Genomic DNA, 12,490 nt, shown 5'->3' with positions numbered 1-12,490 from the left:
CAGCATCTTCATCTATCAGCACTAGCATCGTCAGCAGCCAAATTCATCTCACAGAATTCACACTAGCATTATCACAGGTAGTGCTATATATCTAGTTCATAATTATGTTAAAAAGTTAAGATTTTAAAGTTTTATGTAGTTTTAGAGTGTTCAATGAATGTTTATCCTGTTCGACCTAAGGTGTGTTTTGGATTTTGGCCCCTTGTGCGATTGAGTTTGACACTCCTGATTTACAGTATGTAATTGACCGTCTCCTGATCACTGCAGCCATCACAGGTCATGGGGGCAATCTGGAGCTCTGTTATCGTGAAGTAAAGCTGCCAGTTACATTAGCAGCAGCTCATTTTGAGCAGACGAGGAGCACGAAAGGAAAAGGAGGGAGGCAACCAGAGAGCGGAAGAGGGGAACCTTTAATTTCGCAGTCAGCCAAGCCATCCACACAATCACCTTCTGTTAATTCTATCTGCTACATCAATTAAATTGTTTGTAGAAACTAATTGAATGTGGCTTAATCACACATCTTAATAGCTTTGCATGCTTCGATCTGGCTGTTAATTCCAGCAATAAAATGAAATGAGAGCGCTCACTGGGTAATTAGCGAGGAGGCTTGGGAAAGAAATGAGTGCTTTATGATACGGTAATAAAGCAGAGGAGCCGGTGGGGGGACAGCGGAGGCCGAGCTCGCCTCTATCTGGGTCTTTTTTTCTGCTGAGCCCAATGATTTTCACCTTGGCTTCCCACATTTAGGCGGGAGTGGATTCCGACCAAATCAAATGGGCAAATTGAAAGAGAATGAGACAGTTTGCATTCATTAAGCCTAACATCTTGCTATTTGGGGAGCTGGTGTGGGCACAGGTGATGTATAATAGCTTTACAATAATTTCTCCACGATCACATATCCTCAGAGGAAGACGGTTTGTGACTAATGCGGATGGAAACCGGATAGTCTTTTAATTTGTTTTTCTTCTTTGATTCCTTTTGGTCCGCTGTGTGTAATCAAGTCTAAATTGAGGTAAAGGCCGGTGAAATCACCGACTCCTCAACTTTATTTTTCACAGGACTACATGCAGAACGTTCACGGAAAAGAGATCGACTTGCTCAGAACGACCGTCAAGGTACCTGGAAAACGACCCCCCCGAGCGGTGGCCACCGTGGCTCCCACCACAAGCCCCAAGACCAACGGACTGACCAAGGACCGCAGCGCCCTGCAGCTGGGCATCGGGAGCGCAGGTACGAATCCCAGCAGCCCTCACGGCTGTGTTTAGAACCACTCGACCCCACCATGGGTTTAGCTTAAGAAAATCCAGAATATAAAATGACGAAAGGAAGCAACAGTCATCGATGCCAAAACATTTACATATTTCTCTTGGAGTTCCAATTCTACACAAATTGATTAAATATTGAGAAACCCAATCTTAATAACATTTTGGTTTTGAAATATGCTTTTCATATAATAGGACTTAACACTTGTAGGACTTACATTTGAATTAATCTAATTTATTAAATTAAAAAAGCATAAGAGCAGCTAAAATTATTTTAGATTAATTAATTGATTTTTTTGGGTAAATTTTAAAATAATTTCCAAATCATTTGTTTACGGAGACACAAATGTGCAAATATGTTTCTAATTCTAAACAAATGAAAGTTTAATGTTAGTTTTAAGGGGTTTTGTCTCAAACAGCACAGGCAGGAGAACAGGAGAGAAGTTCAGCTAAAAGTCCACAAAGCTAAATCAGCGTCAGGCAGGCAGAGATCAAACACCACCAGGAGGGCATCAGAAAACAACCAGAGGGGTCAGGGTCCAGACGAGGGTCGGGGCAGGCGGCAAACAATCAGAGTGGAAGATGAAACAGAGGATCAGGTCAGGATGAGAACGCTCAGTGATGCAGGCAGAGTGGCCCAAACAAGACTTCGCACTGCTCTGACTAAATACTGCTGGGAGTGATTGCAGATGGAAACGGCTATGGGGGTGAGGGGAAGTGTGGTGGGGAGACACAGGAAGTGCTAGTGATCGGGTGATGGATCCCGCTGATGGTCAGAAGGGGAGACGGGACTGATTCAGTCAGGGATGCAACAATTCATTTTCTTTCGATTTCATTCAAATTTCAATTTTTGCTACACAATTTTTTTTTTGGTTTGATGGAAGTTTTACAAAACAACAAAAACTAAAAAAAAAAAAATCCTTTTTTTAGTAAAAAGCAAGTAAAAGGGAAGAAAAAGCCTTCAGTTGCTTTTAACTAATACTGGTGTGATAAAACATAAAATTATAAAAAACTTTTATGCTTTCAACTTAAACATATTGGTCAGCAGTCGCGATGCAACAATTCACTTTCCGCCATCATTTAGTTCAATGGTGCATTGAACGGTTGGGTGCTTTGTGCTGCCATGCGATAATTTTTTTCGTGTGATTATTTAATTCATCATGACCTCTAATTGATCCATTTTTAATCTAACCCTATAATTGTTGTAAACGCTTCATTTTTAGGTATTTTTATTTAAATTTGTGACATTGTGTCGCAATAAAAGATGAAAATACAACTTTAAAAGTGGCGTTATGAAGTTTCTTACTATAACAGACTTCCAACTTTTACTTTTACACTATCAAGGGGAATTATTTTCAAACTTAAACAATTACGAAGAAAACAAACAAGCAAAAAAAAACATAAGATCCAAATTGTTCTAATCTAACGCATAAAAATGGCAAAAAACACTTTTCTTATCAATATAAACAATATTTACCACAAACTTCTTATTAATGCCATAATATAGATTATGTTGACATACCTTTATTATGTTAACAAACATCTCGTCTGGATTTATCCCTTACATAATAGATAATAGTTGTGGTGTTATGGTATTTTTTTGGATTCATGTTAAGAATGACAAAGTCGCACATTGATGATGTCACCACAACGACGGGGGCATGCTGGGTACAGGGACACTGAGAGCGATATAAGACGGGTTTTCAGATGAGTTCAAATAAAACATTTGTTCTAGTGAACAGGTGTACTGTTGTTTTAATATTTGACAACAAAAAAAAGTGATAGATTAAAAATCAGATTAACGCAATACAAGAAAAAGACTCACCTTATTCTAGTTAATTAATCGCAATTAACGCCATATTTTGACATCCCTGCTTTTAACTTGTGACTGTATACGAAGATGGACACACTCACTTACATTTAGGAAATGCCTTACTTCTGGCTCCAACGACATGAAGCCAGTTTAGTCTCCATTTTTCTGCGATTTGGAGCCGGTCAACGGTGATTGGTCCAAGTCGTCTGATTCAATGTTCCTATGGGAACAACTGTCGCCAATCATGAGTGAGCTTGTTGGAAAGCCACACCCCTTCCACTGAAAGTGGCTCTAGAGAATCTGTCAATAAACGTTCGATTGGTCAGTTTATAACTTGAATAACTTGAAATTAAGAAAAAATATCATGAAAGAAAGGATTAGATGATGTTAATAAAAATGTTTCAGAGAAAGAATGTTTCTTCTGACAAATAGAATGACTGAGTATTTCTCGTTAGAAGTCTACTGGATCTTAGCTCGATGGGGGAGGAGTCACTCAGTCCAGTTCTTTATTTACAGTCAATGATTTTAACATATGGTTTGGTTACAAACTGAGAATCATAACATCATCAATTTAAGCCAAATTCTCGCTATACTGTACGCTTCACTTCTGGTATCATTCAGAACAGAAACATTTGACTTCAGATACTCCATAGCAATGACTTTATGTCCATGTGACACCATGTTGATTAACATGAGGACAAAGGAAATAAAAGATGTCAGTGAGGTTGTTCTAACATTTCCTACTTCTCTGGATGTGGCTGTTTGATAAAGTGACTTAAGTTCTGACCACACTTTGAATCATGCAATGTTTTACTGCTTCACGTCAAAGCAATGACTCTTTTATTAAACATCATTTACAATCAAGACCTCTCAGATTTAAATCTTATAGTTCAGATTGCTTATTTTTGTCACCCATTTAAACATTACACAGTAGAAAGTCAGTTCTCAGAGCGGCTTTCGAGGCTTTTACTACTTTGCGTCACAATCAAACCTCATTACAACAGCTTTGCGGCAGCACTTAAAATGTCTAGATTGCTTTTCTTCTGTAAATAAGGGCATATGGAGTCCAACTGAAGCAGAAGTTTATGTGAAGTTTCTCTAAAAGTCAATGGTTTATTGTCTAATCCTGATTGGTCTGAAGTATCCTTAGATTTATGGTTTGTGCAGAGAGATCTTGAGTCTTACCGTCCACTGTAACAGCAGTCTTTTATGACAAAAAAGAAACACAAATGATCATTTAAACAGATTTAGTAACAATAAATTAATAAAAACAGGGATCCTTTTGAATAAGAAACATTTGAGATTTCTTCTTTAATATCTTTCTCTAAGCTAAAACCACATGATGGTGAGGTTCAGGTTTATTGATGAATTGGGAAGAAACTCTACAAATTGATCCATATGTTCCTGTCTCTGACATATAGATATATTTGTCTCTGATTTGTATATTAGAACACTTACTTAATTAGTTTTTATTCCTGTGAAAAAATGTAATTAATCAATGAAACGGCTCCCAACTGGTCAATTATCTACTTTCTGTAGGTTTCATTCATGCAAATGAGCTTCCTCATGCTTTCCATAGTGAAGACTTAATGATCACCCAAGACAAATTGGAAATATCCTTATTACTGAACAGGGAATCAAAGCTTCAGTTTTCAGTCCGAGGAGTGATTTTACTGCGATTATGATATATGAAATCGTCTGGATTTTAGGGACACAGCGACAAAAGATGGTTTGGTTTGAGCGTAATGCTGCTTCATGAGCCGTACCACAAGCAGATGCTGATAATGCTGCAACAATTTCATCCTGTAGTTGGGATTAGGAAGAATTCAATTCAATTCAATTTTATTTATATAGCCCAAAATCCCAAAAGAATTTGCCTCATTGGGCTTCAAAATATAAACAATTGTTAAAAACTAAACAGACTACATAAACTGGCAAAATAATGGCTCTGTCATCACCTGAGTGAGTCTGGGTTTGGTATATTGGGTGGACCAATCAGGGTCAAAGGAACTACTGTTTCAAGGAACTACTACCCACTCCCATCATCTTTGATCTGTTGCAAAAGCGTTCCCAGCGGTCTTTTAATTATGATTATGCTGTTTTTAGCCAAAATATATTTATATAAATAAGATGTCATTTTCTATGACGTAGTTTCTGCAGAGCGGTAGTTTTTCTTTATGCTGTGTTCACACCAATCGCAATTTGCGCATCAGGGGCGGCAAGTTTCAATGTTGTCAATGGCAAAGACGCAATCTGAGGTCTTGTAGCGCATCAGTGCAATTTGAACGGCGGAGTGTGCCGCAGCGCAGACAGAGTTCAAATAGTAGCCTGTTATCATTGTCCAAGATGCATAAAGAGCGAAGCCATATTGGAATGGTATGTAAACTATGAGATTGGGCTTAGCTGATACAGTAAAATGACCATGAAATGCTTACCGTATTTTCCAGAGTATAAGTCACGCCAGAGTATAAGTCGAAGAAGCAAAAACTGTCTAATCGAGAAGAAAATAAACCATATATTAGTCGCTCTGGAGTATGAGTCGAGCTTTTGGGAGAAAAGTCTGACGCTTCAGAACAAATTTACCAAGTCCAACGTAGTTAAAATTAAATAAATAAAAACAAAATCTTATGATCTGTATAAAAAAAAAAATTAAGAGGAAAACAATCAGATTCTCTTCCACGTTTGTTTTGGACGGCACTTCTTCTTCTGCCACTGTCAGTAGCAAATACTCAGATGCAGCGCCCTCTAGCGGTTGTTAGGGGAAACACCCGCTAAAGGACAACTGGTGTTTACTGGGAAAATAACAAATATATGAGCCTATTTAAGTCTGAAACAAAAACAACAAAAAACACAAATAAGTTGCTCCTGAGTATAAGTCGCACCCCTGGATTTGCTTCTCAGTTGGGGGATGGAGCAACCCCGCCCCCGTTCCCCTCCCCACAGCTGAGAGATCTCTGTTTACGGAGAGCAGACAGCTTGTAGCCTTCCCTGCTTACTTTCTATGTCACAAATCAGCTCTTTTTCCAACGGTAATTCGTAACAATCTAAATAAAGAAATTCTCTGAAATAAAAATGTCATCTTAATTTTCTTCATATATGTCCTCCATTATGACAAAATGTAACAAGAACATGTTAAAAACACCCAAATCACCATTTTTATCAAAGTGGGTTTTTAAATGTTTAATAAGAGTAATTGAGACATTCAGTGGACATCATTTAACATGTTTTGAGGGGAAATCATCACTTTGTAGATTTTCTTTATTTTTTATTCTTTTAAATTTTATTTTACTGAAAGTATAATTGTTTTCCCAAAAAGACCTCCGTAGCATTTTCCTAAGATTTTCTGGCGACGTTCATTTCTGCATCTGGGAACAATGTGAAGGAGATTTGCCTTAATCTCCACTCAGGAAAAGAAAGGTTACAAATCACATCAAGTCTCTCCTCGGGTGGAGGACCCTCTTCTGATTATACGATCGAGATTTTGATTTCATTAGACATGCAATTGATGAAGGGAACAAAGGGGTAATTTTTCATTCACAGCATCTAAATCAAAAGCCTTGTCTTTGCCTTTGATAATTCATTCATTCCTTAGATCTAAAGACCTTTATAATCACTGGGAGAAGAGGGATAGTGACGGAGAGCAGGAGGGGCGGACTGGACGGGGGGAGATGGGAAGATAAAGCAGACAGGTTGCGGAGACACTGAGTAAATGTGAGGACGCATGCGCCCCCGACTTTAGGTTTAATTCCTTCGCTGGCTGCTGAGTGGAACCATTTAAAATATGGTTCTCCCTGTTAACATGCGTCCCGCCGTGTCACTGCCGACAGATATACTGTATCAAAGTATTAATGGGCCCAGTCACTTCTAATCAATCGTGTGGGGGAATGGGACGCTCACACTGCCTAAAGAGGACCGCAGAATTCTGACTTTAAACAGCAATATGGGCTCAAATCAGGATCAGCTTAAAGTGATTGAAAAACCAGATTGTAAATTGGAAAAATAGACACTATTAAATAAAGTAAAGTAAATTTAAAAGCACTTTGAAGCTTGAAAAGGGGCATTATAAAAATAATATCTATGAAATCCATAAATGAATCTATTTTAAATTAGAAGAAACACTTTTAAACTTATAATGAAAAGGAAAATTCTGCTTTTGTTTTTTCTTTGCTTTGTGTCCTCAATTTACAGTTTCACTTAAGATGTTTGGCTGTATATGAGAACTGGACCGAGCGAGTGCGACCAATGAAAATGGTTGACTTGCAGCTTCAAATTAAGTCCTTTCAGTCACAACTTTTTAAATTTCTATTTATTTATTTTTGCAATATGGACGCCGCCATGTTGGATCCACATGTCAGTGAGCGACGATTGGCCCAAGTTGGGCAGACTCAACGTTTCTATGGCTACCACTCTCACCAATCAGGAGTGAGCTTGTTGGAAGTCCACACCCCTTTCAGTTGACAACAGACTGAAAAATCAGTCAATTAAACATTTTAAATGTTGAACATTTATCAGGTTCCACCTACATTTACATCTGATGGGTCAGTTTATAACTTGCACAAAAGAAAGAAAATGAGGTTTATCAAGAACATGTTAAAAATGTATCAGAGCAACAAAAGTTATTCTGACAAATAGCTTTTTATTTCTCTAGAGAAGTCTACAGTGATTTGGCTTCAGCAAGTACTTCCTGTTTGGAAAGCGAGGAGGGAGGAGTCATTTAGTCCTTATGTGCAGTCAATGGTTCAACCTATTTGTTATTTGGGGGTAGGACTTTGAGCCCATTGGCTACTTGGACATGATTGACACTGTGACCGAGGTTATTTTGATTTAATTTCCACTCCAGAAAAGGATTTGTTGTTGTGCCTGTGTCACCCCTGTTCTGATGCAGCGTACAGTACTCTACCTAAGAGGAAGGATGACCCAGGTGACACCAACAACACCCGGTTTTTGTGCGGAAATGACATCACCATAACCTCTGTCACCAAACGTCAATCATGTCCCTGACAGCAAAAGGGCTTAAAGCTCCACCCCCACATAAAATTAGTCTCAACCATTAGAACTGGACATCCTGGTTGTGTCCGAATTCCCCCCTTACCCCTAACTACTAAAAAACTATATAGTGCAGGACTATCTAGTGCTCTGGATTTTAAAGGTAATTCGGACACAATGCTCACAACTTTTCTTTTGTTTTTCTAAACACCCGATATGACGTCACCGATTTCACAAAGTAAAAATCGAATAAATACGAAAATTTCACGAGGTTTATTTATGACTCCACTGTGTTCTGATGGTGAAAATGTGGATGGTTTATTCAAAAATTTAATTAAAACGCGTTTTTTGTTCGAAATTGTTTGACCGCAATGCATCGTGGTCTATATTAGCTAATCTAGTGAGCATCGATTCACACTAGTTTGTCGCAAAGACTTCTGGGAAATTTCTAGTGCACTTGATTTTGGAATTAGTAGATTCGGACAGCACTAGAAAATGGCGAACGCACTATATAGTGATTAGGGAGGGAATTCGGACACAACCATTATCCCCTCCCCCTTGTGTTTCAAACAGGAAGTACCCGCTGGTCCCAGAAAGCCAAAATCCCACAGACATCTATAGAGAAATAAACGGCTATTACTCAGTCATTCTATTTGTCAGAATAACCATTCCTCCTCTGATACCTTTATTTCAACATGTTCTTGCTAATCCTAACTTTTTTCCATTATTTATTTTCTTTATTGCAAGTTATTGAAATTATAAACTGGCCAATCAGATGCCTCAGTAAAAGCATGTGGTGCCGTTGGCCCCCACCTCAACAGTTCAAAACGTTTGATTCTTCAGAGTCTGCTTTCAGTGGAAGGGGCGTGGCTTTCCAACAAGCTCACTCCTGGACTGGTTGCCATAGAAACGATGACTCAGACGAGTTTGGACCAATCACTGCTTACAAATGTCTGTACCGCGGAAAAATGGCGATTGACTTGACTTAATTTTGTTGGAACTGGAGGTCAGACATTTTCTATGGGTGACGTCATAGGCGCTTTGTCCATCTTCATATATGTCAAGGATTTCAACCATGAAAATGAAAAGTCAAAATTTAAACTATAAATTAGGGTATCAAAGCAAAGCGGGAGAAAAATGTTGACCATTTAAAACTATGGATTTTACAAACATTATTTTATTTGGTGAGTTCTTGCTTTACAGGATTCTTAAATCCAGGTTGCAGTATTTCTTAAAAGTGTATATTTGTATATATATATATACACATTTTCAATATTTTTCAGGCTTACATTGTCCATTTTTCTAATTTACAATCTGGTTTTTCCCTTTGCTTAACCCTTGAGCTATCCTGTTTACATTAGAAGTGGGGTCATCTATACCCTACAAGACTGAACTTTTTTTCGATATATTTTTTTTTTCCATTTGTATGTGGCAGACATGAAATCCTATTCACCTTCATCAACATTTGTCATCGGATTGATAACACGTCAATGTAAGGCGTGGGTCATTTGGACCCCATAAGATAGCACAAGGGTTAAAGCTGATTCTAATTTGACCCCATACAGTTTGTGTCGGTCGTTCCAACTGCCTGTTGTTCCTTTACTTAACTACCTCTAATGGCGTTAAAGTTATTCGTTGCCCTGCGACACACAAGGGTAAAACCGCTAGTTTAGCGTGCCGCATTTTGTTTGGGAAGTTCGACTATTAAACCGAAGTGTGACAACAAATGGTTTAAGTGACTTGATGGGATGGCGGCGGCGGCGGCGGCGGCGGCAGCATGAGTGGTAGAGGGGACATGTGGGTATTGCTCTTGATGGCAGTCGTGGATTACACAGCCGCAAATGATGTGTTGCCCAGCCCACATTAGCATGAATGCTTCATTATCTCACTACTTGTACATAATGGCAACAACTCCACGGAGGGGTCAGGCCTTTTCACGGCTCATCAGCCCACTGACGGTCCGGCCTAAAGAGAAATGAGAAGCAAGCCAGAGCAGCTCCCCACTAATCCATCGCCTCCACTTAACACCCCAGCCCCGAACAGCCTACAGAAAACAATATATGGCTTTTGTTATCTCTTTATACACATGCCAGTACAGTCAGCAGGGAGCGTTTGTACTTTGAAGAGTTTATTAATTAAAGAACATGGTATTTTTGCATCATATTTACAATATATATATATGATTACACTAAATATTATTATTATTAAAGTAAGGATGTTCAGTAAAAATGGAAAACTTAATTAAAAGCATCAATATATGGAATATATATGTGAAAAATAGTTAGAATTAGTTTGCTATGTTTGCTTCATGTCGAAAATTAGCAGAAACAAAAGAAGTATATTATACTTTTTTAGCAATAGTTTAATATTAAATAATAAAGTTGTATACCACTATTATTTGAAATCTAATAAAACACAGATTTTAAGTAAAAAAACTGAAAGTTGCTGGTATTATTATTGATTTTTGTGGTTTTTATACCACTTTAACATCCCAGGATACAGAGATAACCATTAAAGGGTGACATCAGATCCAGAGTCTGATGCTTGCTGATGTCAGTCCATCACGGAAAGCGGAAGGTGCTCTGCAGTCGGCCTGGCTGGAGCTGCGAGTGCAGTTGTCGTTTAATGCCACAAGCTGATTATTTCTGCACTGTAATTACATTATCTTCCCCTTTATGCAAGAGTGGTCTCCTGGGACTAATGGATGCATGTATAATTCATTAATCATTAGCATCCAATCTGACAATTAGATGTGCTTTTTTGGAATTCTAAGTATCTGTAAAAGTTGTCTTGTTGTCACCCTTTTATTTTTAACTTTAAGGAGGATTTAACAGCGAGAGCTCAAACTTCTCAGTCGAAAATATTTTGTTGATCATGAATCTTTTTAATGGACGGTTTTGTCTTAAACTCAATCAGATTGTAATTTATTTTAACAGAAGTCATCCGCTCGATGTATGTATGTATTATTCATCTGTCACTTTAAACAAATAAATAAAAAAAGAAAGTTTTTCATTTCCATTGCAGTTCCTCTGAAGCTCCCTCCTTCTCCTCCTCCTCCTCCTCCTCCTCCTCCGCTCTGATTTCAGCATGCTAATTTAGTCTCTGCTCCTCAGCGTGATTCCCTCGCTCTTTCTCCCGTTCTCGCTGCGATTCTGCCTCCTCCCCTCTGGGACACGAAGATTAATATTCCTGGGCCCAACAAGATAATTACTGATACTAATTAGACATGATTATGTGAATTTGATACACTTATTACTCTAGATAATGAGTAGGACACATTATCCTAACAAGCGCCCGTGCCGCTTAGTTTATTTTACACGCCAAGCACACTATATTTTCTGTTATTGTTACCTCAATCAGAAACTGCTATTCTCTGGTAATTATTGAATAAAAGGCCTTGATGTGTTCTACCTGTAAGAGGAGGAAATCAGAGAAATGTCTTGTTTTCCAAAACAAAACCTTTTAGAGTCAGACTGAGACTGACTTCTTCATTTTTTTAAAATTAAAAAATCCTGGTTTTATGTTTCAATAAAAACTACTTGATTATTTTTTACATATATTTTTATCGACTCATTTCCTTTTAGGAGTGCGTCCGTCACATGACTTTCAGTGCGTTTGAGTTTGGGAGTAGTTGGAATGTGTGCTAGCAACTGTTCAAGAACAGGAGGGAAGGACCCCTCACGGCGCAGCCTAGCCAATGAATTAGTAAAGAGAGCCAGGCGTCCGCAGCTCGCCTGATTGGAAGTTAGGGGGAGAACGCCTGCTGACGCCAGTGGAGATCGATGTGGCAGTCAGAGAGATGAGGCGAGACAATTAGCGTTCAGAGTGTATCTTGTTAATTAAGGGCTAATTAGAGACAGAGGGCGGAGGGAGGAGAGTTTCGTGTGTCTGATGGAGATGCCTGCACAAAAAAAAAAAAATGTCTCGGTTTCATCGTTATCCCAACTGATTTACGGTGACTAAAACAAATGTGGCAGAAAAAAAATGGTTTCAAATGGTGTCGCTCCCTCCGCAGGTGCTTCACACTCCAACAGCAGCAGCTCCCTGCAGACGGGCGGCTCGGCGTCGAGCGGCAGCAAGGACGGCATGCACCAGCGCTCCTTCTCCGTGTCCAGCGCTGACCAGTGGAACGAAGCCATCAACACCAGTACGAGCAGCGGCGCCAGTAAGTGTTTTAAAGGAAAGTTCTCGCCTCAAAAGTGAGAATCAAAACAAACAGAAACTGTGATTGAGCTCGTTTTTTTTTTTTTTTAAACACGCCTCATTTTCATGATTAGGTGATCAGCGCTCTGATCGCTCTGACCTTTTTGGCTCCTTGATGGAGGCAGCATGTTCGGAGGGTTGGAACAGCGAAGGTTAACTTTTTGCCGCTGATGCGTCTCCACTTACTGCCGTCTCGTCACTGTACTTGAGCGAAGTAACATGATGT

The 12,490-nt window shown here is 39.0% G+C and overlaps 1 protein-coding gene across 2 annotated transcripts in view; it reads left to right on the top strand.

The window, feature by feature from the left end:
* agap3 (ArfGAP with GTPase domain, ankyrin repeat and PH domain 3) overlaps positions 1-12,490 on the top strand; it is a 202,564-nt gene that overhangs the window by 145,141 nt on the left and 44,933 nt on the right. For both annotated transcript variants that reach the window (XM_024273323.2, XM_024273320.2), the window contains exons 11-12: positions 1,059-1,230; positions 12,077-12,226. In XM_024273323.2, the coding sequence (XP_024129091.1) occupies positions 1,059-1,230; positions 12,077-12,226 (322 nt within the window). The remainder of the gene's footprint in view (positions 1-1,058; positions 1,231-12,076; positions 12,227-12,490) is intronic.

This window comes from Oryzias melastigma, linkage group LG17 (assembly GCF_002922805.2).
Source record: "Oryzias melastigma strain HK-1 linkage group LG17, ASM292280v2, whole genome shotgun sequence".
Classification (NCBI taxonomy): Eukaryota; Metazoa; Chordata; class Actinopteri; order Beloniformes; family Adrianichthyidae; genus Oryzias; species Oryzias melastigma.
Note: the sequence above shows the minus strand (reverse complement) of the source record. Positions and strands in the feature narration are given on the sequence as shown.